Source organism: Lepidothrix coronata, unplaced genomic scaffold (genome assembly GCF_001604755.1).
Source record: "Lepidothrix coronata isolate B3197 unplaced genomic scaffold, Lepidothrix_coronata-1.0 Scaffold5, whole genome shotgun sequence".
In the NCBI taxonomy this organism is placed as follows: Eukaryota; Metazoa; Chordata; class Aves; order Passeriformes; family Pipridae; genus Lepidothrix; species Lepidothrix coronata.
The window spans coordinates 12,252,069-12,272,593 of NW_016690185.1; the positions used below are offsets into that span (position 1 = coordinate 12,252,069).

The 20,525-nt window shown below is 40.3% G+C and overlaps 1 protein-coding gene across 2 annotated transcripts; it reads right to left on the minus strand.

Moving 5' to 3' along the window:
- Positions 1 to 569: 569 nt before the first annotated feature.
- SLC18B1 (solute carrier family 18 member B1) lies at positions 570 to 19,435 on the minus strand. Of its 2 annotated transcripts, XM_017830539.1 has the most exons (14): positions 19,349 to 19,435; positions 18,742 to 18,881; positions 17,591 to 17,686; positions 15,911 to 15,984; positions 15,009 to 15,156; positions 11,687 to 11,843; positions 10,112 to 10,248; positions 8,243 to 8,344; positions 7,165 to 7,256; positions 6,106 to 6,201; positions 4,025 to 4,099; positions 2,503 to 2,596; positions 2,355 to 2,401; positions 570 to 1,119 (listed from the first exon to the last, which is right to left on the minus strand). In XM_017830539.1, exons 1-14 carry the CDS (start codon positions 19,392 to 19,394, stop codon positions 1,053 to 1,055), a joined length of 1,371 nt encoding a protein of 456 aa, XP_017686028.1. In that variant the 5' UTR covers positions 19,395 to 19,435; the 3' UTR covers positions 570 to 1,052. The 2 variants fall into 2 exon arrangements, with proteins under 2 accessions (XP_017686028.1, XP_017686037.1); XM_017830548.1 differs by lacking the exon at positions 2,355 to 2,401.
- Positions 19,436 to 20,525: the final 1,090 nt, after the last annotated feature.

Genomic DNA, 20,525 nt, shown 5'->3' on the forward strand with positions numbered 1-20,525 from the left:
TGTCTCAGTTCCCACAACCAAAGTCAAGAAGTCTAGTGAGAGTTTACCAGGCACGTCCTTGTCTCAGTTCCCACAACCAAAGTCAAGAAGTCTAGTGAGAGTTTACCAGGCACGTCCTTGTCTCAGTTCCCACAACCAAAGTCAAGAAGTCTAGTGAGAGTTTACCAGGCACGTCCTTGTCTCAGTTCCCCTTGAGTTTCTTTTGCCAAGCATCTGGAGGAGGTGAAGATGTTTTTTTTCCCTTAGTAGCCCTAGACTCTTGATAGATTTGCTGTTGCAGAAGTAATTAGTACAAACATTCCAGGCAGGATTTATTAGCAATATAAATCTCACACACACCAAAATGAGTCTTCATATATAATACAAACATACATATATCTGTGCATGTGTGTATACACACATATACAGAAGATGCCAAATCTCCTCCAGGACTGAAGATCAGTTGGTTCTGTGTAGACATGGCAACTCTTCTCTTCATTACTTTTGCCTCCTATCTTCAGGCACTCTCAAGATAATACACATACTGGTAGACAAAAAGTCTTTCAGTTTTCTAAGAAAATTTACAAAACTTAGGAAAAAAGTTGTTTTATTGAAAATAATATTGTGCTTTGTAATGCTTTGTAATTTCAAATTCTGTCTCAACGTTTTATGTTATCAGTTACAGTATTACAAGATAATGAACTTCCCTTAAAAAGGTACAGAAAATCATGGTAGCAAAATAGGACCTTTATCGAAGAATAATGCATAGCACACACAAGTATAGAAACCAGACATTTGAAAACATGTCTCTTCACATACAGCGGTGCACTGTACATGGAACACAATTAAACAGGCTGACAGCTGAGGGTTAGTAATCACTTATGAGAACTTCCAAAAGAAAGGCAGTCAGTGTTTAGTGTTTCAAAACAGTAATGCAGATACAACTAAACCACAACTGGTTGTTCAATAAGGGATCATGTCACAGCTCCAGAATAATGAAGCACTCTTAAGTCCAGTCACCTCAATACTAGGTTAAACCACAATAGTAAACAGAGAATTAAAAGTATATCTGGCTATGTTTCACTGCCCATGAGATGAGTTCTTTCTTCATTATTACCAGGAGAATTTTGCAGGCTGGAACTGTTTGCATAAGGAAAAGAACAGGAGAGAAAACACAGGTTGCATATTCTTTAGACACTTCTATGCAATATCAGCATTAAAAGCAAAAAAGCATATTACATGCAAAGAGCTATGTGAATCACTGGATTTGATTCCCTGCTATTGCACCCAACCATGTACTATTCATTCATACTATCATATAATGGTTTGTAATGAAAGTGACCTTTAAAGGTCAGCTAGTCTAACCACCCTGCTATGGGCAGTAATATCTTCAACTAGATCAGGTTGCTCAGAGCCATGTCCAACTTGGTCTTGAATGTTTCCAGGGATGAGGCATCCACTACCTCTCTGGACAACCTGGTTCAGAGTTTTACTACCCTCACTGTAAAAATTTTTTCCTAATACCTAGTCTGAATCCTTCTTTAAGTTTAAAACCATTTGTCCTATCACTACAGGCCCTACTAAAAAGTTTGTCCCCATCTTTCTTGTAAGCTCCCTTTAAGTACTGAAAGGTTTCAATATATTCTCCCCAGAGCTCCTTCTTTTGCAGGCTGAACCACTCCAAATCCCTCAGCCTTTCCTCACAAAAGAGATGTTCCAGCCCTTTGATCCTTTTTCTGGCTCTCCTCTGGACCTGCTCCAACAGGTCCATGTCTTTCCCATGCTGAGGGCCCCAGAGCTGGATGCAGTACTCTAAGTGGGGTCTCAGAAAAGTGGGGTGGAGGGGAAAAATCACCCTTGTGATTGTCCAGGTCCCTCTGGATGGCACCCCATCCTTCAGGTATGTCAGCTGCAGCACTCAGCTTGGAGTCATCTGAAAATCTGCTAAAGGTGCACTCAATCCTATTATCTACGTTGTTGTTTAAGATACTAAATAGCACTGGTCCCAAGGCAGACCCCTGAGGGACACCACTCTTCACTGATCTCCACCAGGACACTGAGCCACTGACCACTATTCTCTGCACATGACCATCCAACCAATTCCAGTTCACAGACACCCTTCTGGAGGAAACATCAGTAGGGTTTGCTCATTAATGTCATGGTCCTGCTGCTTGTATAGAATAGGCATTGCCCTGTTTATGTGTCTGTTTAGGTCAGCGGGATTTAGGAAACCATACAGACAAATAATTTAAGCAGTATTTTTACTACTCATCATTCATTATCAGGTTGGTAGTGAGGAAAAAATGGAAGCACAGCTTTCAAAGGTTTGCTTTATATGACTGCAAGTAAAATAAAGAATAAATATCTCAGCATACCTTTTCCTTGTTGCCTCAATGATATAGAATATTCCAGTAGCAAGGCCCTTTGAGGAAACAGTCAGTTATAATTGTAATAATAATAACAACCTTATCCAAAAGCTTGTAACTGCAATAGATATAAAACAAAAAATGTGTTACTACTTACACTTAACAATGCCCATCCTCCCTGGATGGCTGCGGCCCATTCAAAACCCAGCTTTTCATTTAGAAATCCTCCCAGAATGGGACCTGCAAATGCTCTGTAACAAACAAAAATCAGGTATTTGCATCCCAAACAAAAAAGATAACATCTCATATTCTCAGAGAACTGTTTTATTGTGTTTTGTGGCCTTTATAGAATCTCTCACTTTTGTCAACAAAGAAATTGTCTTCCACAGATCTAACTTCCCTATTACCCACAGTAAGTATTAATTCTTTGTTTTCCAAGGCCTCAGTAAATCTGTCTAGTCACCTCCTCAGCTGGAAACAGGATCCACATCAGAAAGCTAAATGCAGTCTTCTTCAGCAGAAAGAACCCATTGAAGACCATGTTCTAACAGAACATTTACACTGATCAATTCTATCATAAGAGAAATTAAAAGTCTGATCCCTCAAAACACAAAGCTTCCAAACTTCAAGACAAAGGACTAGTGAATATAGGCAGGTGGGGAGGCACATTGTGACAGACATGGTCACTGCAAGGTTGAGCTGTTTCTTAACTGCCCTGCACCTTTAATGCCTGTCTAAAAATGCCATTAAAGGTTATGCAGCTGTTGTCCCTTTATGAAAGGTCTTAAGTCATACGGTCTCTCACTACAAAAGGAACAAAACTGTGTAAAACGAGAGATTTCCTGGAAGAAAGTTCCATTATAAAACTGGGCTTGATAACAGCATAAAACTGAGGTTTTGTAACTTTATAGTGTCTGTACTGAATCCTGTGCCAAATAAACATGACATCTGGACAGCTAGAGCTTGTAAAAAATGGTGTAAATTTGTGCCGCTGAAACAAACCCGCAGCCACTGAGGACTACCAGGACAGATGAAAATATCCTGGAAGTGGCTGTCAATAGGGGCACTATATCACTTCCCACTGAGTGACAACTCTGAAGGGTCACTCAGCCAGTAGCACCTTTCAGTCATTTCTGTGTTGATGACCACTGACTAATAAATACAAACACATTCTGCTAAGTTACAAAAACACAGACCTTAAATAATTGCTGAGGCTGAAAAAAAAGAGAAGATTCTACCCTATCACATACTAAAGGAGGAAATGTGGAAAATGGAAAGCAGAATTAGTCAGGAGCAGGGACCTTCCAGTTCACCTCATGTGGGTGGACATAGCTTTGTGAAAAATTAGGGTCCAGATCTCTCTGTACTGAGCATTAAATGACAAGAAAAATGATCACATAGAAGTGCAAGCAAACATCCACATAATCACTGCAGTTTTTTGATATGCAGGACAATACATTTCAAGGAAGACAAGTTCAGGAAAACCAGTTTTACCCTTTGTTGGGTAAAAAGCTTTGTTTTAACATGCTCACTAGGCACCTGTCTAACAAGAAACTTTTGAATCAAGGTCAACATAATGGCTACAAGGCAAGACTTCCGGTTATAATGTAGCCAGGTTTTGTGTGGCAATAGTGTAAAACAACCAAACTCTCCTAGGTTACAAAAAGGTGTATACATACCCAAGGGACCACATGGCATTGAAGAGTCCAGACACCAGTCCCAGCAGACTAAGACCTTCTTCAAATCCATTCTCACTGCAGAAAGACAGACCAGTTAAGTGTAGTACAACACATTATTGTGTCTCAGTCTATAGCCTTTCCTTATGGAGTTTTTCCCCTCCTTTTAATTTGCGCACTACATAACTAGTTAACAATCCAAAGTGCATAGTAGAATGTCTGTTTACCCAGTACTTTCTTCCTTGCTGCCTCTCTGGAGGATTGCAGTGCTACTCCTCCTCTCTAATCTCTTCCAAGTAAGATCACTAACATCACATCACACTCGTTCCCCATGTTTCATACGGCAAGTGTAAAACAGTGACAGCTGGCTTTTAAGAAGCAAATACCTTGTTCCAAAAGGAACATAGTAATAAGAGTAAATCAAGACCCTTCTAGGTCATTACAGCCAAGCCACAACACAGACCTTGTATTTTGAGCACATATGACTCTTGCAGGTGCAGCTGTAAGAGCCAATACAGTTTGAAAATCCAGTGAAAGATGCTTGCTATTAGTAGTCCTCAGAAGATGAAATAATCTAATGTATATGAAATCACACACAGGTTCACCAGATGCTATAAGACCCAAAGTCTGATGGACTTCAGTGTGTTCCTAGTACTGAGGTACACATTTACAAAGCTATATTGGGAGTATAACGACTAGGATATTCAGAAAAAACTAAGACAAGGGAGTAGTGGAAGCATTTAAGTGTTACTAGCTGCCTTTGTCTCAAAGAGGGGTAAAAAAGCCACACTTCATATTCACCCCTTGTGAGATACGGGATCCAAATCTCACTGAATTATTGATATGGGTCAGAACCATCTCACTGTGTGTGTGTGTGCACCTGTGGGAAGGGCTGGGCCTAGACTTGCTGGTACAAGGTAAGGCCTGTCTTATCACATAAAGCCTGCTGAGAGCACATGGTCTGCAGCTAAGAGGGCCAGGCCCCTGAGAGCACACAGCAGAGCCAGAAGGCTGCAGCCAACATGGCTGAGCCTATGCAGAGCACACGGCATCACTGAAGGCCCTGTAGCTGGGCTGTCAGTCAAGGCAGACCTGCCCGGTAGCCCATTGACACCACACCCCTGGAGCCTGTGACTCACTCTGGCCTGGAAGGCACTGACTGGATATCCCACCTGGGAGAGAAATAAATATGTAATAATGGCCAGTCTTCGCGAGCGAAGATTTGGGAAAGGTCATTAACCCTTCGAGCCTGCGCAGTGGATTTTTTAGGTGAGACACAGCGTGCACTGAACTGAGCCCACCCTTTAATCCTGAGGTTCATCTGCCGGGGCTGAGCAAACTTGGACAGTGGCAGTGAGGGCCCCAGGACGTAGGTTTGTTTAGAGTGACCTTCTCTTAGATGGATTGCCTTACAGGGCTGAAGAGCTCCATCTGCCCGGGGGGGCTGGGAATCGAACCCGGGTCGCAGCGGTGAGAGTCCTGCACCCTAACCACTAGAAAACTGAACTCTATAAATACATGAGACTCCTTGTGAGCTCTCTCTCTCTCTCTTCTCTCCTGCTGCCTGCACCATGTGAATCATCAAATCTTGTTGGTAACCATTTTTCCTTTCCTCTCTCTCCTTCCTTCTTTCTTCTCTCTTTCTTTATGCTTTTCATCGGTCTTCTTCTTTTACTCTTTTCCTTCTCTTGTGGGTAACTTAAAACAAATGAACTGTGGTTTACTAAAGCTGGTATATTGTTTATTTATAGGGGGTGTTTTCTGTTGAATGGGTCTTTGTACTGGGTGTTTTAGTAAAATGCTTTTCTTCAGTTATATGTTACCCGTTATATGTAAAACCCTTTGCCAAAGTGTCTTATTTTTCTCGCCAAATTAAAAAAAATTTCTCTTAGACAAGTGTGCGTGGCTCTTTCTCCAGACACAAATTCAAGGTTATAATGAACCAAAAGGCTTAAAAGTCTTAAATAATATGTAACCACTCTGGGCAGCTTATGGCTTAAAATCCAGAGTGTAACACCCCTGAAAAATAGTTGCAGTTTCCTACCGCCAGTAGCATGAAAGATGGGTCAGACCAAGTTACTTACTATGCACATTGCAGTATCTCTGGAAACACTGGAATAGCACTCATGCCAATGGAAAAGCCAATCAAAACCAGCACTAGCACAAACATCCACAGCTGACTGAAAAAGAGGCATTTAAAAGAAGTTAGCTGCTTAAAACTCTTTTCAGAGGACTCCATTTGACTGAAGGCTGTTATGTCAGCACTCCACGATTGATCAGCAAACTATGTTTCTTGAAGCCAACACTAAGACTTGAAAAATACAGTTCTTTGCTTTAAAAAAGGACTTTTTAAAAGAATGTGAAGAACCTGTGCTCAAATTACATATTTTCTTATCAAATGGAGTTTTGTTGATAAGTTAAAAATCTTAAGTTGATTTAACGAGGAGCACATAGAGAAGAGGTCGACAGATGAGCTTAACTCAATAATGCATCTGTCCAAGCTCCAGACTTGGTTTGTTGCAGAAGTGAAGGATTTTGAAGCTAAAATTTTGTAGCCTAGTATATTATAAGCAAATAGACTTAGCCAAAGAATATTGAAGACATCACTAATTTCTTTTTCTCACCAGCTCAAACATGTCACCTCACCAGTTTCAATATATAATCTTCTTTAAAAATTAGAAACCTAGGAGGAATTCTACACATTAACAAGCCTATCATCTTTAACACAGTGTCTGACCTAGGACAAAAAGACTGTACAGTTGTTTTGTAAATGTAGCAGCGTGTTTTGTTGTGAATTAACTCAGAGAGATATGGCAATACAGCATTCAGGTGCAATGGACATTGTCTTTACTTAGCTAGCTGAAGACAAAACTATAATCTGGCACTTTCCTCAGTAAGCTATACATAGAGAGAAAAAATTATTATGAGCACAGTAACAGTAAAAAACAAAGGAAAAGTATCTATTTATGAAGCTGTAAAATCTCCATTTTCAGATGCTTTCACTGCTTTACACTCAGTCTTATGTTAGACATTAAAATAAAACTGTTTCATGGTCAGAGGTGCTAATTATAAACTTGAGGACATACATGACATGGCTGAAAACATCACATAAGGGGGTAGGCTCGAGAAGAGGCAGTTATTACCTTTCAATGTGCAACACTGGAGCAGGTCCTAACATGAAAAAGGACAGTGCTGTCAGTAAGCCTCCAGCTATCAGCAGCCACTTCCTGATGTACTGTGAAAGACGAGGTATGCAATTTAAAATTTGTGAATTCCTAATGTAGCTATTTTGTCTTTCCTAATACTCCTGCTCTAAATTTCATCTGAAAAGTACAACTCCTGTAGAGACCATCACTACAGACAAAATGGGAATTCAAGTTTCTCTGCCAATTCCGAACACCATCAAGAAATAGTGAATCCATGTTTTCTCACTGCCAATGCAATCACTGGCAGCAGCTGCTTAATACAGAGATTTCTTTATGATACTGACCAATAGTGCTTCTCTGTTAGCAAAGTATTTTAGGTCTCACTCTTCTATAATACAAGAAATATCACATAGCATTGCTCCTAAAGGTTCCTTCCAACCCAGGCCATTCTATGATTCTGTGTAATTCTCATGTAGAAAGGCCATTATTACTTTGTATGAGGAAAACAAAGTGTCGGAAAACACAGTGTCAGAAAACTGTCACTGTGCTTCACGCACAGCATTCAAAGTGTAGGTTTTCTTGATCCATTTGCGGTGCCTCTCAACTAGGCAGTTTTAGGTGTATCACTGTCAAAGTCTCTTTCTATGGAGCTGTCAAGAGCTAAAGGACTATAGCCACCCAGTGTGCTGATCTAATTTGGATATTAAACTTTTTAAGAGATAAAATCAATACAGATAACCAGAACACCTTTAATCCTCTTCTCAAAAGCTAATACAATTAGATGTGGTCAAAAGCAGGGGTAACTGCGACATATTTTCCCACTCTCTATTCCATATTGTCTGGAAACAGTTTGTGCTCAGTCCACCAGAAAAGCTCAGCACACTTCAGCCGCTTGTCCAATGTCCTTTACTGCATTGGACATTCCTAAATTACCTGGGCCTTGCAAAAGAGACCTTCCACTTGGCAGTAATGGGTCCATGTGTAAGATCTTGAAAGGCAGATCCCTTCACAGGACCAGACCTACATCCACTGCTTCAATATGGGAAGTCCTCCATCTTTACCTAACAGTACTCACTGGCAGTTTGTCGCTTACAAGTCCAAGGAGAGGAGAAGACAAGGAGTATGAGAGTGCCAAACCAAGGAACACCAAGCCCACATAACCAGCTGGGAGCTTGAACTATGGAAAGGAATAAATAAAACAAAAAAACAAAACAAACCATATATGCTACATTTATTAGAGGACAATTCAAGAATTATATTTTAGTTCAAAATACTGAAATGCATGATTTTAAGCATTTTACTGATACCATACAGAGGTTTTTCAAATATTTGAAGTCATCAACAGAGCTTCAGTTTCATTGCTTTCAGCAACACTTTTAAGTATGGAGTGGTAGAAACATCTGACACAACTGTACTCATATAAAGCCTAAATAATGCTTTATATATTTATATATATATATATATATATAATATGTATATATATATATAATATAATGCTTTATATATATACAGGAGGAAACACTGTGATATGCCCCCTACAACAGCACGTTGGTTTCTAGCATTACTATCTGACACATTTGAAACAGACACTTCAGACACTGAAATTTAGATGGATTTAGTCTTTACTTCTCCAATCTTCAGTTTGATTTGCATTTAGAAAAGTATAATACTGTAGCCATCCACTGTTAATCAGCGCATCTTAAAAGTAAATAGTGCTATAAAGCTCAACTCCAACTTTTCCACCAGAGGATGATTTTTATGAGAATGAATAAGAGTTCTTTTGCAAATACCCTGAGGTTTACATTTTCCTAATGCAGAGACACATTTCTGTACCGAAACAAAATGCGTAATGAACCAAAAGCATGCCAGTCTCTCAAAGGAGTGCCTTGACTAACAGTTAGAAGGTATTCCAAGATGTTTCATGTGGCATTGACTAAATAAATATTCATTATTTCCTTGCCATATGCAACTACATGATAATAACTCTAATTTAGTGGTTAGAACATCTGCCAAGAAGGCTATAGCCCTTTCACAGCAAGTATCTGTTAGCACAGTAGAGAAGGAAAGCAGAAGAGCCACAGAAGCACACAGTATTCTACAGTGGGATAATTACAGACCCCTCCTGGGTAATGTAAGATGTACATTCACATCTCCACTGATGAAAGCAGTTAGCACCAAGTCCCCTTCACCCCAGATGAGTGCTCTAAGTACAGTACTAGACAGAAAAAAAGTAGGAGCACAACCACCTGTGAAACACTATCCCTTAGAAAAACAATAAATAAAGCACTCAAAGAGCATTGCTTAATTTCACAGAGGAACTACTTACTTCAAATCCATTACCTTAAACGCCACAGGGAAAAATAAATAAATCAAATAGGAAACAAATAAGTATTAAAATAAATAATAAATAAATAAAATGTCATTTGCCTTTTTAATGAATGATTTAAGTCAGCTGGAAACTACATAGTTGTAAACAGTTTAATTTTAGGATTGCTGTAAGAGAATGCAGAGCTGCGACACCACTTTGTGGAAAACAAGTGTTCACATCAAGAGATGTAACACTGTCAGTGACTGTGGCAATTTTCAAGAATTTTATTTCAGGAAGGAAGAAAAAGTCCCTTGCTTACAAAACCAGCTGCTGTGCCCTATTCAGAGAAGGTACTTTGCTGTTGAAAGCCAATTACGTGGAAAAAGCACATTTTTAAAGGCCTTACATTTCCTTGTTCTCAAAGTTACCAAGATCCAGCAGGATGAGATACTGTCAATGGAAATTGACTTGTCAGTACCGTGGAAATCAAGTTATTTGGAAATCAAACTATTAACAGTTAATTAAAGCAGTGTAATTGGATAAAGCTCAATTTTGTTTTGGATATTTAAGCCACATTTATAACAGTTACTTACTGTTTAGCAACTCAAGAGTTCACTGCATGTTAGCAGGACTTACCTTCTTTAGAATAAATAGAGACATTGTGGGATCCAAAAAGCCCAAACATGCACTTAGAGAAAATACAGTGAGACAGAGTACTAAGACTTTTGGTAGACGTATAAGCTTCCAAAAGGATTCCTTGCTAGGGATTGAATCTGTTTCAATAGAAAAGGGGGGGAAATTGCATTATCATAAGCTCACGACTAATCTTCTTACTATAGAAAAGAAATCAGTATTTCTCTTTTTCTAGTCCTATTACTCCTGTTGCATAACAAATGAAAGTCAATAGTAGATTACTATGCACTATACTATTTTTATAGTAAAAAACCTAATTTCGTAGGTGAAGAAGAAAAGTGCACAATTTAGATTCCAACACTGCAAATCCCCAACTTGAAAAGAACAAAAACATGTACTACGCCAATTATGTGTAAAAACAGTTACTTCTCTGCTAGTACTTACAAAATGAAATTCTTCCGGGTATGTCTCAACATGCACACATACATGAACAATTCATACCCAAACAAAAAAACATGGTTTAAAAGTAAGATAAAAAGATTGTTATTTATCAGTTGAGATCTGCCAGACTTTTTAAGCAACTAGGTGTTTGGGTCTCCTATATGTTCAGTTTGTACTCCAGGAAACTTCTTTCAGATGTCATCGTTACATGGTACTTCTACATCAGGTTTCTTTCCTGATGATGTTTCTCCTTTAATAGTTGAATGGGGTCTCAAAATAAACATTAGAACTAAAAGTTCAAATACTGGCATCCACCACCTCAGAGCTAACATTTATTTAACATCGTTTCAAATTGGCCAGTAATACCATGACTCCAGACAACTTCAGAGCTTGGGGAGGTCAGGGGGAAAGCCAGCAGTAGCAGCATATGGTTTATCACTGCAAGTTTCTTCTAAAAGCCAATATACGCAACTTTTTAAAGAAGCATTTTAAAGTTACATTTTCTTTTCTCTGGAAAAGAATAATGGAACTGTAACCTTGCAATTACAATCTTGTATGAAGACATCTTTAAGTTAGTTTTCTGTCCAAGCAGGACCATATAAAATTTAGTCAAATTTATATGACCTCCAGCACTTCATTAAACACCTCATTTATTAACTTTAATAGTCTTTCATGTTAATCAGATCTTGTATAATTCAGTACAAATAACATCTTTTTTTCTCCCTGTAATTAGCTTCCCCCCACACACTGTCAAGTTCTCTTGTTTTAGGCAAAATCCATCTCCAGGTTTTCTTCAACTAGCTGCAACGACAAACCTATATGAAGCAGACGCAACTGGTCCTTTATGAGCCCTGAAGCCAAGAAGTCAAAGGAAAACAAAAGTATATCTCAGTTCACTTCCATAGAGTTTTTAGTGTTTGCAGAAATGGGGATGAGGAGTTGCATTCATTCCAGGCCATCTGTACACATGTATTTAGGTTAGCATTAAATGCATGGGCCTGATGAAGATGATCAGCTAATTCAACTGGAGCTTCGCCCTCTGACTTGGATCAGACTCCAGAAGCTGATGCACTTTAAAGATACTTAAATACGTGAAAAATAAAGGTGAGTGAAGGAGGCAGGTAGAAGGCTGCTTACCGTATTTTGGCAATATGCACATATTCATAGGCACGAAAACCAACACTATACATCCCAGAGTAATGAAAGGGACCTCATAACCAAATGATTGATACAAAAAACCACCTAAAGGTGGGCCCAGCACCAGTCCAAGTCCTGAAAAAATTTCAAGGCTGCCCTAAAGGATGAAAAGGCAAGCAAGAAGGAAGTCAGTACGTGGAGCAAATATGATGCAATGATAAAAAGCAAGCCATCTGTCTGAGGGGCAGCACAACCTAGGCAGGCTAGTGAAAAGTAAAAAGACACTACATCACTAAGGACAACAGCTAGTAGTGATCTTCACAAGGTGGAACAGTGAAAGGGATTTCACAGTTATCTGTGTGACAGCCATGACCTCTTTTGGTTCACTACAGAGAACACCTGAACTGCAGCATTCACCACCCTGCTGTTACCTAACAGATCCCAGTCCTGAGGCAAGGCGAATGCTCTAGTGGCAGAGAGTATCTGCAGGAAAACTTAAGCTAAATGAAATATCTCTCCCACCTGCCATTACACTCCAGCCTGAAGGGAAGGATCCAAACAAACCTATTCAGATGGGTCATTATCTCATGGGATGAAGTGCATGTGCCAAGTTAAAGCTTTCTCTTTATAACTGTTTTGATTCACTCCTTAGGGGTAGGAAATAATAATGAAATTGCAATGGGGAATTTCGGATTTGTTTTGGCTATAATTTAATAATCTGGTACCTTTTATTAAGATACTAATTTGTAAAAGGACAATAATACAATTATACTTACCTCGTGTTACAAGTCATCACTGTTAACATCTGCCTCAACACTTGATTAATCAACACTTAGACCACCACTAACAGCTGGTGGTAATAATTGCTTACAGCTAAAGTTTTGATAACCTCTAGAACCCAGAAACATAGTATAGGCACTCATCCTCATCTTTAATTTTACTGATACAAGTCAGAGTGGTCAAATGGCCCAAAACCAGGCACAGTCAGCCACAGCCAAGTTCTTTACCCTAGGTCAGCCTAGGGTTGCAGCCTTTTGTTTTCCCAGCAAAGGAAATAACTAGTAACAACCTACGACTAGTAAGTTTCAAAATTTCCAGATAGGTTTGAGACATTTTGGGAAATTCTGACATGTGGAATAGCTGTTGAGTTAACACAACTGTAACCAAATAATGCTTTCACTTGTGTTGCTCATCAACCATAAAAAATGGTTGATTTGATTTTTGAGATTTTAGTTCTTATCAATAATGGCCAGTCTTCGCGAGCGAAGATTTGGGAAAGGTCATTAACCCTTCGAGCCTGCGCAGTGGATTTTTTAGGTGAGACACAGCGTGCGCTGAACTGAGCCCACCCTTTAATCCTGAGGTTCATCTGCCGGGGCCGAGTGAAACTCGGACAGTGGCAGTGAGGGTCTCAGAACGTAGGTTTGTTTAGAGTGACCTTCTCTTAGATGGATTGCCTCACAGGGCTAACGAGCTCCATCTGCCCGGGGGGCCGGGAATCGAACCCGGGTCGCAGCGGTGAGAGTCCTGCACCCTAACCACTAGACCACCAGAGGCCCCAGTTCTTATCAGGATGTACATCATTTAGACTTTCTAAATTAATGAGGCGGGGATGGAGGGGAAGCTGAGACATTGCCTTAGTACAGATTAGAGGACAAGATAAACCTGATTCCATAAGAAAAGTGAGACTGCTTATGTTCTGAAGTCCATACCTCCTCCAACAAAGGGATCATGTTGACACATGCTCAACTTCCCACTTCAACAAGGCTGATGTGCCTACCTTTAATAACTTCCCCATACATTCTCTAGGGTACCAAAGGAGTAAAGGTAGGCTGAAAACTGATACCAAAATGGTAAGGAGAGGAAGTGCTTTTCAGTATCTACCACTATCAAAAAGGGTAATGAAAAGCAAGGCTAAAAATATCTCACCCACTCCCCCAGGCTTTACAATTTTACTCTAAGATGTGTCTTGCTTCAAACCATTAGCTCTTTCTTCTGCCTCCTGCCTCAGAGCTCAGAGTTACAAGAACTCTCCATCATGTCCATTTAAGGACAGTACGTCTAAACAAATGAATTTGAAGATATTTCATTCTCATGCAGAACAAGACATTGGACCACAAAATATAGTAAACAGACCAACATTTAGAAGTCATCTGTCTTCTTACAGAACCCTTCCTAGATTTTAAACAAAGGTAGCTGCCAAGCCAGGGCTGTGTAGTATTTCTGATTGGGGTCTTGAGATGACCTTCATCACCACATACCGCGTTCAGCCACATATCACGGTTATTGTGCTACCACAACAGAATTTCATTACTTTTTAATTCTGATTATAAGATGAATAGCTAAGTCCCTTTAAGTCAACATTACTTACCTATTTAAATTACATCTTAAAATTTGCGAACAGGAAACCTTAACCTTATTGACTGAATAAATCCAAAACATGATTACAATATATAAACTGCTTTCCAAAGAAAATGCTACCTGATCACTGCTGATACCATTAAGTAGGGTTTTTTTAATTAGGAGGACATATTCTTGTAGATATTTATTTATAGAAGTAATTATACAGCTTAACAACAGTTTTAATAAAAGCATCAACTTTTCCAATTTTATTTAATGCTCTTAAGTAAGTTCTCAACATTTGTTTACTCATTAAAATTTAACATAGTTATTTCTGTCAGTCTATATTTGAACTGAAACCAGAATTTATTGAAAAAGAGAAAGCAGCATTTTATTAAATACAAAATTTTTCTTCCTAACACCATAAAAACCTAACTAAATAAGGGTAATATCTCAGGTTGAAATGAATCATTGATGAGCAGAAATACTCCCTTCTGGATTTCAAGAAGTTCTAGCTCTCATCTTCTCATACATAACTTTTATCAGTAGACTAGAAAAATGAAGCCAAAATTGTTTCCAGTTTTGCATCTTTCAAGCATTTAAATCAACACTATTTGAATGAATTTATCAATTTTTGTAATCAATCCACATGGATCCTTACTATCCATGTAGAAGTAGTCACTAAAAGCTGTATTAGCATTTTATTAGTCTGATTTCAACTGAAGAGGTAAATACTGACATCAGTGGTCAGCTGTCTTCAAAGCACAAGCAACTAATACATACCGCCTAATTTACATCTAATTGGAGTTATGCTAAAGTCTATACTTGTTCTAGGACTGCGATTCTAGATTGCAAACAAAGTACGTGGTGACTTCAAATAAACCTGCACATGAGACAACAGATTTTCTCCTGGTTTTAGGCTGCCCACTGGCAATTTATCATTTTGCAGGTACTCAGCTCTAACACAGCTTTTTGCACTTACCAGGACAGTAGCTATGTTAGTGGGAAACGCCTTTGCAAGGATTGAAAATGATGCTGTCATTGCTGCTGCAAAACCTATTGCATCAATTGCTCTTACTAAAAAGCAAAAACCAATGAACATTGGTCCACTTGGCACCTTGTCCAGCATTCTGAAAAAAAAAAAAATTCCCAACAGTAAATGGAGCTCTCTCAGGATGCAAGGAGTCATCTACTAAGGGCCCTGGAGCATCATTTCTTACTCATTAAAGGACACAGCTACAAGACAGTTAATGCTTTCTATTGTGACATATTTTTGAATTGCATCGCTGAAGTCATTGAAACTCTACCAACTTCTTTCTGGCAGCTTTCTCCTTTTCCTCTTGGTTTGGCAGTGGAAAAAACATGGAAAACCTAACTTGTGAAAAACTCCTGTTGTATTTCACAGCTTTTCCAATCACCTGTGCAAGCAGTCTGATGCAATGTGTTACAGCTACCTAAGAAAAGGTTCTTACCTTGCTAATAAAACATTTATTTTGCTAAAACGAGTGACTTAGCCTCTTCACCTGCCAGGTAAAGCTTCCCATTTGCACTCAATATTTTCAGGAAAAAAAAATTAAAATGTTATGTAGAAACAGTTCCCTTTTTGCTGCATTTTGACAGGCTTCTCACTATTCATGAACTACAGTAGTTATTTAAATATATGAACCTTCCTCCTCTGTTTTCAAAGTAGTAAACAGACTTTGAAACTTATTGAAAGGGAGAAATGTTCATTCTGCTTTACAAGGGGAAGATAAAAACTAAAGATGTAAAAAGTTAGGTGACCTAACCAACAAAAGATGCCCAAGATTTTCTAGTTTGGTTTTGTGTTCATCTTTTCCTATGGATGAAAATGATCAGAAGACAAATGCAACAAAAATTACTCACCCAAACAGAATGGTCACACATCCTGAAACAAGTATCCCTGCCACAAACATGAATTTTGCTCCAATGTGTGTAAGCTGTAAATTAAGTACCATTTTTTACATATTAGTATTTCAAGGAAAGATCAAAAATCTTCCAATGTAAGTTACTATTAAGAAATCAAATACTATGGGCACTTTATAGCACATGTAACTAAAAGATCTGGAGATACTGCTTCTGCTGGTGTACCTTTATGCAATACTGAAGCTAAAAGTACTCTGAACGGTTAAGTGACTTAATCCAGTTTTCAGAATGGTAAGGCAATGCTGCAATTAACTATGTCGCAGCAGCATGCTGCAGCTTCTGCAGAGCAGCAGGTTACAGCAGCAGTCCTCACTATAAACCTGTCACCTATACGGCTGAGGAGTTAATGGAAGCTGATTTTAAAGCAAATTTATCACTACTTTTAATACCACAAAGCTTTGGCATGGGAAGCACAGTAGCTTCAGGCCTCCCCATTCACTATCAGGGAAAGGACTCCACCTTCCTTCATTTCACACTCTATCCAGTAGAGTGAAGGACGATGGGAGGTATGCCATAAAGCTAACTCACCTCCATAACAAAGTACATTTGAACTTCTAATTACATGCTGCAACTTCCCCTAAGGGCAGCAGGTACTTCAGACTCCTTTTTTTTTTCCAGACCTGGACAAAGTCCCTGCCTTTCAGCCATTATTAGTAAAGCCCATATTTTGCTGAGTTTCATTATAACCCTCAGGATCTCTGATTGCTCCACTGTCCATGTCTATTGATGCTCACTTCAGCTGTCTGCAGTGAGGTTGGCACACTCGCTCTCTCCCCTGTAAAGTACTTAGTGAGGGGTTGTGCCATAGCTGAATGCCGTCACAGGCACCAAGACTTGGACTTACAAATGGCACTTGGGTGACACTTTGATGAGCCACCGCACCACCAGAGAAAAGCACTCACCACAGGGTCAGCAAAGAGGCTGCCCAGCCAAAGACAGAAAAGATTTTGACTCTGCAGCAGCCCCAGCTTAGGGTATGATCCTGAGTAGCCCTAGCCAATAATGCATAGACAGCAGTGCTCCAGCACATAAACAAACGGTTATATAATTTATTTGTAATTTCTCCAACATGAGAAAAATCCTGAATCTGTGGAAAAACTCAAGTTGCAAGAACTGGACACATTTATCTCGTATTACTACATAATGAAGTTGAAGAGAAAACTGAGTTAAGCAGCAGAGAAAAAAGAAAGACAACATACCAGAAAAGAAGAAGGGGCGTAGTTAACTAAAGAAAAAAAAATAAAAACAAACACCTTAAGAATGTTGCCGAAGGCAAACAGAATATACAAGTGCAACAAATAAAATGGGGGATAGGGGAAAGGAGGTAACAGAAAGCAGAACTGACCATCAAATTACTCAGACTACAAAGCAAACAGAACAGTTAACCAGAGAAACAAAACAGCTACATGTCCATTGCCCTGCGCTACCTCAAGAACTACAGAAGAAGCACTGACAAGACTTAGATCAGATTCAGACTAACTGGCCAGACTCCAATTAGTGCATACATAAGTCTGCAGGAACGCTACTGAAGAGACATCTTTCTCCTCAGCCTTAAAGAACTGTCTTCATGTATCAACCTGTGTCAGAATAGAAATAAGTTACAGCTCCAATTATACTTACATAATTTCCCAAGATTAAAGAAGACAAGAAATTGAACAAAGCAAAACATCCAAAAATCAGGCCAACAATGGTGTTACTGGCACCTTTTTTTTCTGCCTGGAAAAAAAGATCACAACCACGTAAAGATGTAGTCAAATTCTTGAGGTGAAAAACATTCATGCTTTGTACATTTAATTTTTTTTAATTGTCTATTAATGCAGTTAGAAAGCAATTTCCTTTTTCAAAGGCAGCAGGGGTTCATAAGGTAAAACAACACAGCAATTTAAAGACATATTGCACTTCTAATATGTAACTAAGAGAAAAACCATGTTCATTCCTCAGTGAATGGAAAAATGTGTTATTTGTTGAACAAGCGGAGAGACTTTATACAGGTGGCTTCAACTGGTGTGCGACAGTGCTAGCTACAAAACTTTGATCCTTTGCATGGTGAGAGGACAGTAAACGGAGATATCTGTTACCTTCACTGTAACATGCCTCCTTATAACAAGGACCAATTTCTTTACTTACTTCGGTTGGCAAAGTATATTTACTTGGGCACAAGCAGTACATAGGAATATTTAAACCAAAAAACCATTTTGTTCTAAATACTTGGGAACAATTTGGTCATGAGAGAAATGGACTTCTGCTGCGAAGGCACCATGACCAGTTTTTTCATCCTATATTTAAACATTGTATTCACTCCACATAAGCAGAGATTTTTTTTTTCCCTAAAGTTGCTAGATCAGGAAGTTAACACAGTTAAGGATGGCCCAGCCTGAGTTAACAGAGAGGCAGATATAAATAAAGTCATTGAGTGGTTAGAGCACTGAAATGCAAGTCAGGACATTGGCAGAATTTAATCTCAGCTCTACGCAACACTGAGCAAAGAACTATTTCAAGTTCTCCAAGAATCCACCTTCTATCTCATATCATTACTTTGCTGTCACCTCTGTAGTCACAGGGAAGATTAGTCCATGGACAGGATCCAGGTCACCGTCATACACACACAAACTACACCAGCATCAGGCTATCACTGAGTTCCCCCAATTGAAAAGTCTTAACTCAGAGCTTACAGCCAACCATAAAGGTCCCATGGAGATCAAGATACTTTTAAAAGTGTCGACAAGGAAAAAAAGTAGTGTAAAGAGTAGCTGACTAAGTTGTTTGTTTACCTCTGAAGGGAAAAAGGGTCCCAGGATTGAGTAGCATATCATTGAACTGAAGTTTATAGAAGCTGTCGCAGCCAGTGTAAATAGCTGTTCTCTGGTAAACCCTCTTGATTCCTCACCAAGTGCTTCTGACACACCACCATCTAGAAATATAAAATAAAACAACAACAAAGTATCATCTCCCTGATAGAGAACAACAAATTACAAATCGGGTTGGAAAATTAAACGCCGCACAAAAAAACTTCTACCCTTCCTGCTCTGAGAATTAAATCAAGCCGTGCTGCTTAATTCCCTCGTGCAGGAGCGCGGACTTCGCCGTGCGGGCGAGACCTGCCCGCTGCGGTGCGGTGCGATCCCGTGCGGTGCGGGCCGGCCCCCGCCCGTCAGCCCATGCCGGACGCGCCTGGCCCCGCGCGGTGCGCGCTCTGCCCCACCGGGACAGCCGCGGGGCGCGGCACGGCGCCGTTCAGCCCCTGCAGGGACCTGCTCCGCTCCCCTGCGCTCCCGTTCCCTTCCCCGTCCCGGCCGCAGCGTGCGGAGCCCGCGGGTCAGCAGCTGCCCCCGGCCCGGCCGTGCGGGCGGACAAGCGCGGGGGGCCCCCGCCTCCCACCTGGGGGCCGCTCGCTGCCCGCGCCGTCCGCCGCCCGGCTGCCCATGGGGACGGAGCGCCCGCCTGCCACAGCCACACCGTGCGGCACCTCCCGCCGCCCCGCCTGGCAGCGGCCGCGGGCTGACCGAGCACCTGGGCCAGCGCCAGCCCGGCCGCCGGCACTGAGCATGCCCGGCCCGCGGGAGCGGCCCGCCCAGAGCGCGCCCGCAGCGGCGTGCGGCCGGCGGGGAGTGCCCGCCCGGGCCGGGAGAGCGCCGGGCTTTGGACGGATTGAGAGTAACGTGCCGGCTGGCGGGGTACGCTGCACATCTGGCTCAGGGAAGTCACGATACGTTCTTAAGACTGGTAGACCAAGAAAGATCGCCGATCTAGAGACGTACACGGCCTCTAGCACGTTACAGGATCCATAAAAGAGAAGTGCAAGAGCATAACGACAAAGTTGTCACAAGAATTAATAGCTATAACTGGCCAGGAGTAAATTCAAGCTAGAGATGAGGGAGAGGTGGTATAGTCAATGCACTTGGCCCGAGTTTCTATCCACAGGGCAGGAAAATGAGGAGAGAGATGGGGTGTGAGCTCAGGATCTCTTCCAAATGTGGTAAAAGACCACCTGTTGCTTGAAGAGAAAAGACAGTAATCACATCTTAAAAGTGCTATTTTAACTAGGCCAGTACTCCATCTAGTCACCAGTTATAATATTAAGATGCATAAAAAAGACATTTCAGAGCAAATGTTGCCGTGTACCTAACTTTAGAATCCCACACCCCACATGACAGGAAAAAAGCAGAACTACTTTCTTATCACAAGATTAGGAAACCTAAAAGCTATTTAGCAGCCTGAAAGAACAACAGCAACATGTTCCTTTGCTGAAGCCTATTTGGACAATATATTTTGTGTGGCATATATTAATGGCTGTGAAGTTGAAAAATCTGTAAGAACTACCTTCATCTTTTTCTGTCTACCTCCAGAAAAAGGCATAAACATAAATCCTTCTCATATATATTACCTCTTGAACAGCCTTACCCCTCTCTCAAAAAATAAAAAAAGAGGAAGAGCACTTGCAAGTCATCCTGAGTTCACGAAAGGACAATAACAAAAGCATGATATATGCAAAGTATGGCATACAAATAAAGCAAATAATAGAAAATTGGAGAGAGATATTAAAATCGTGGCAAGG

What these genes read in the sequence shown, in the direction of transcription:
- SLC18B1 (XM_017830539.1), bottom strand. Translation starts at nt 19,394, where the DNA reads ATGGGCAGCCGGGCGGCGGACGGCGCGGGCAGCGAGCGGCCCCCAG. An exon ending in GAGATACTGCAATGTGCATA is followed by an intron (nt 4,100 to 6,105) that starts GTAAGTAACTTG and finishes GTCTTTCTGCAG; the next exon opens with TGAGAATGGATTTGAAGAAG. An exon ending in AATGCCATGTGGTCCCTTGG is followed by an intron (nt 2,597 to 4,024) that starts GTATGTATACAC and finishes TGTTTGTTACAG; the next exon opens with AGCATTTGCAGGTCCCATTC.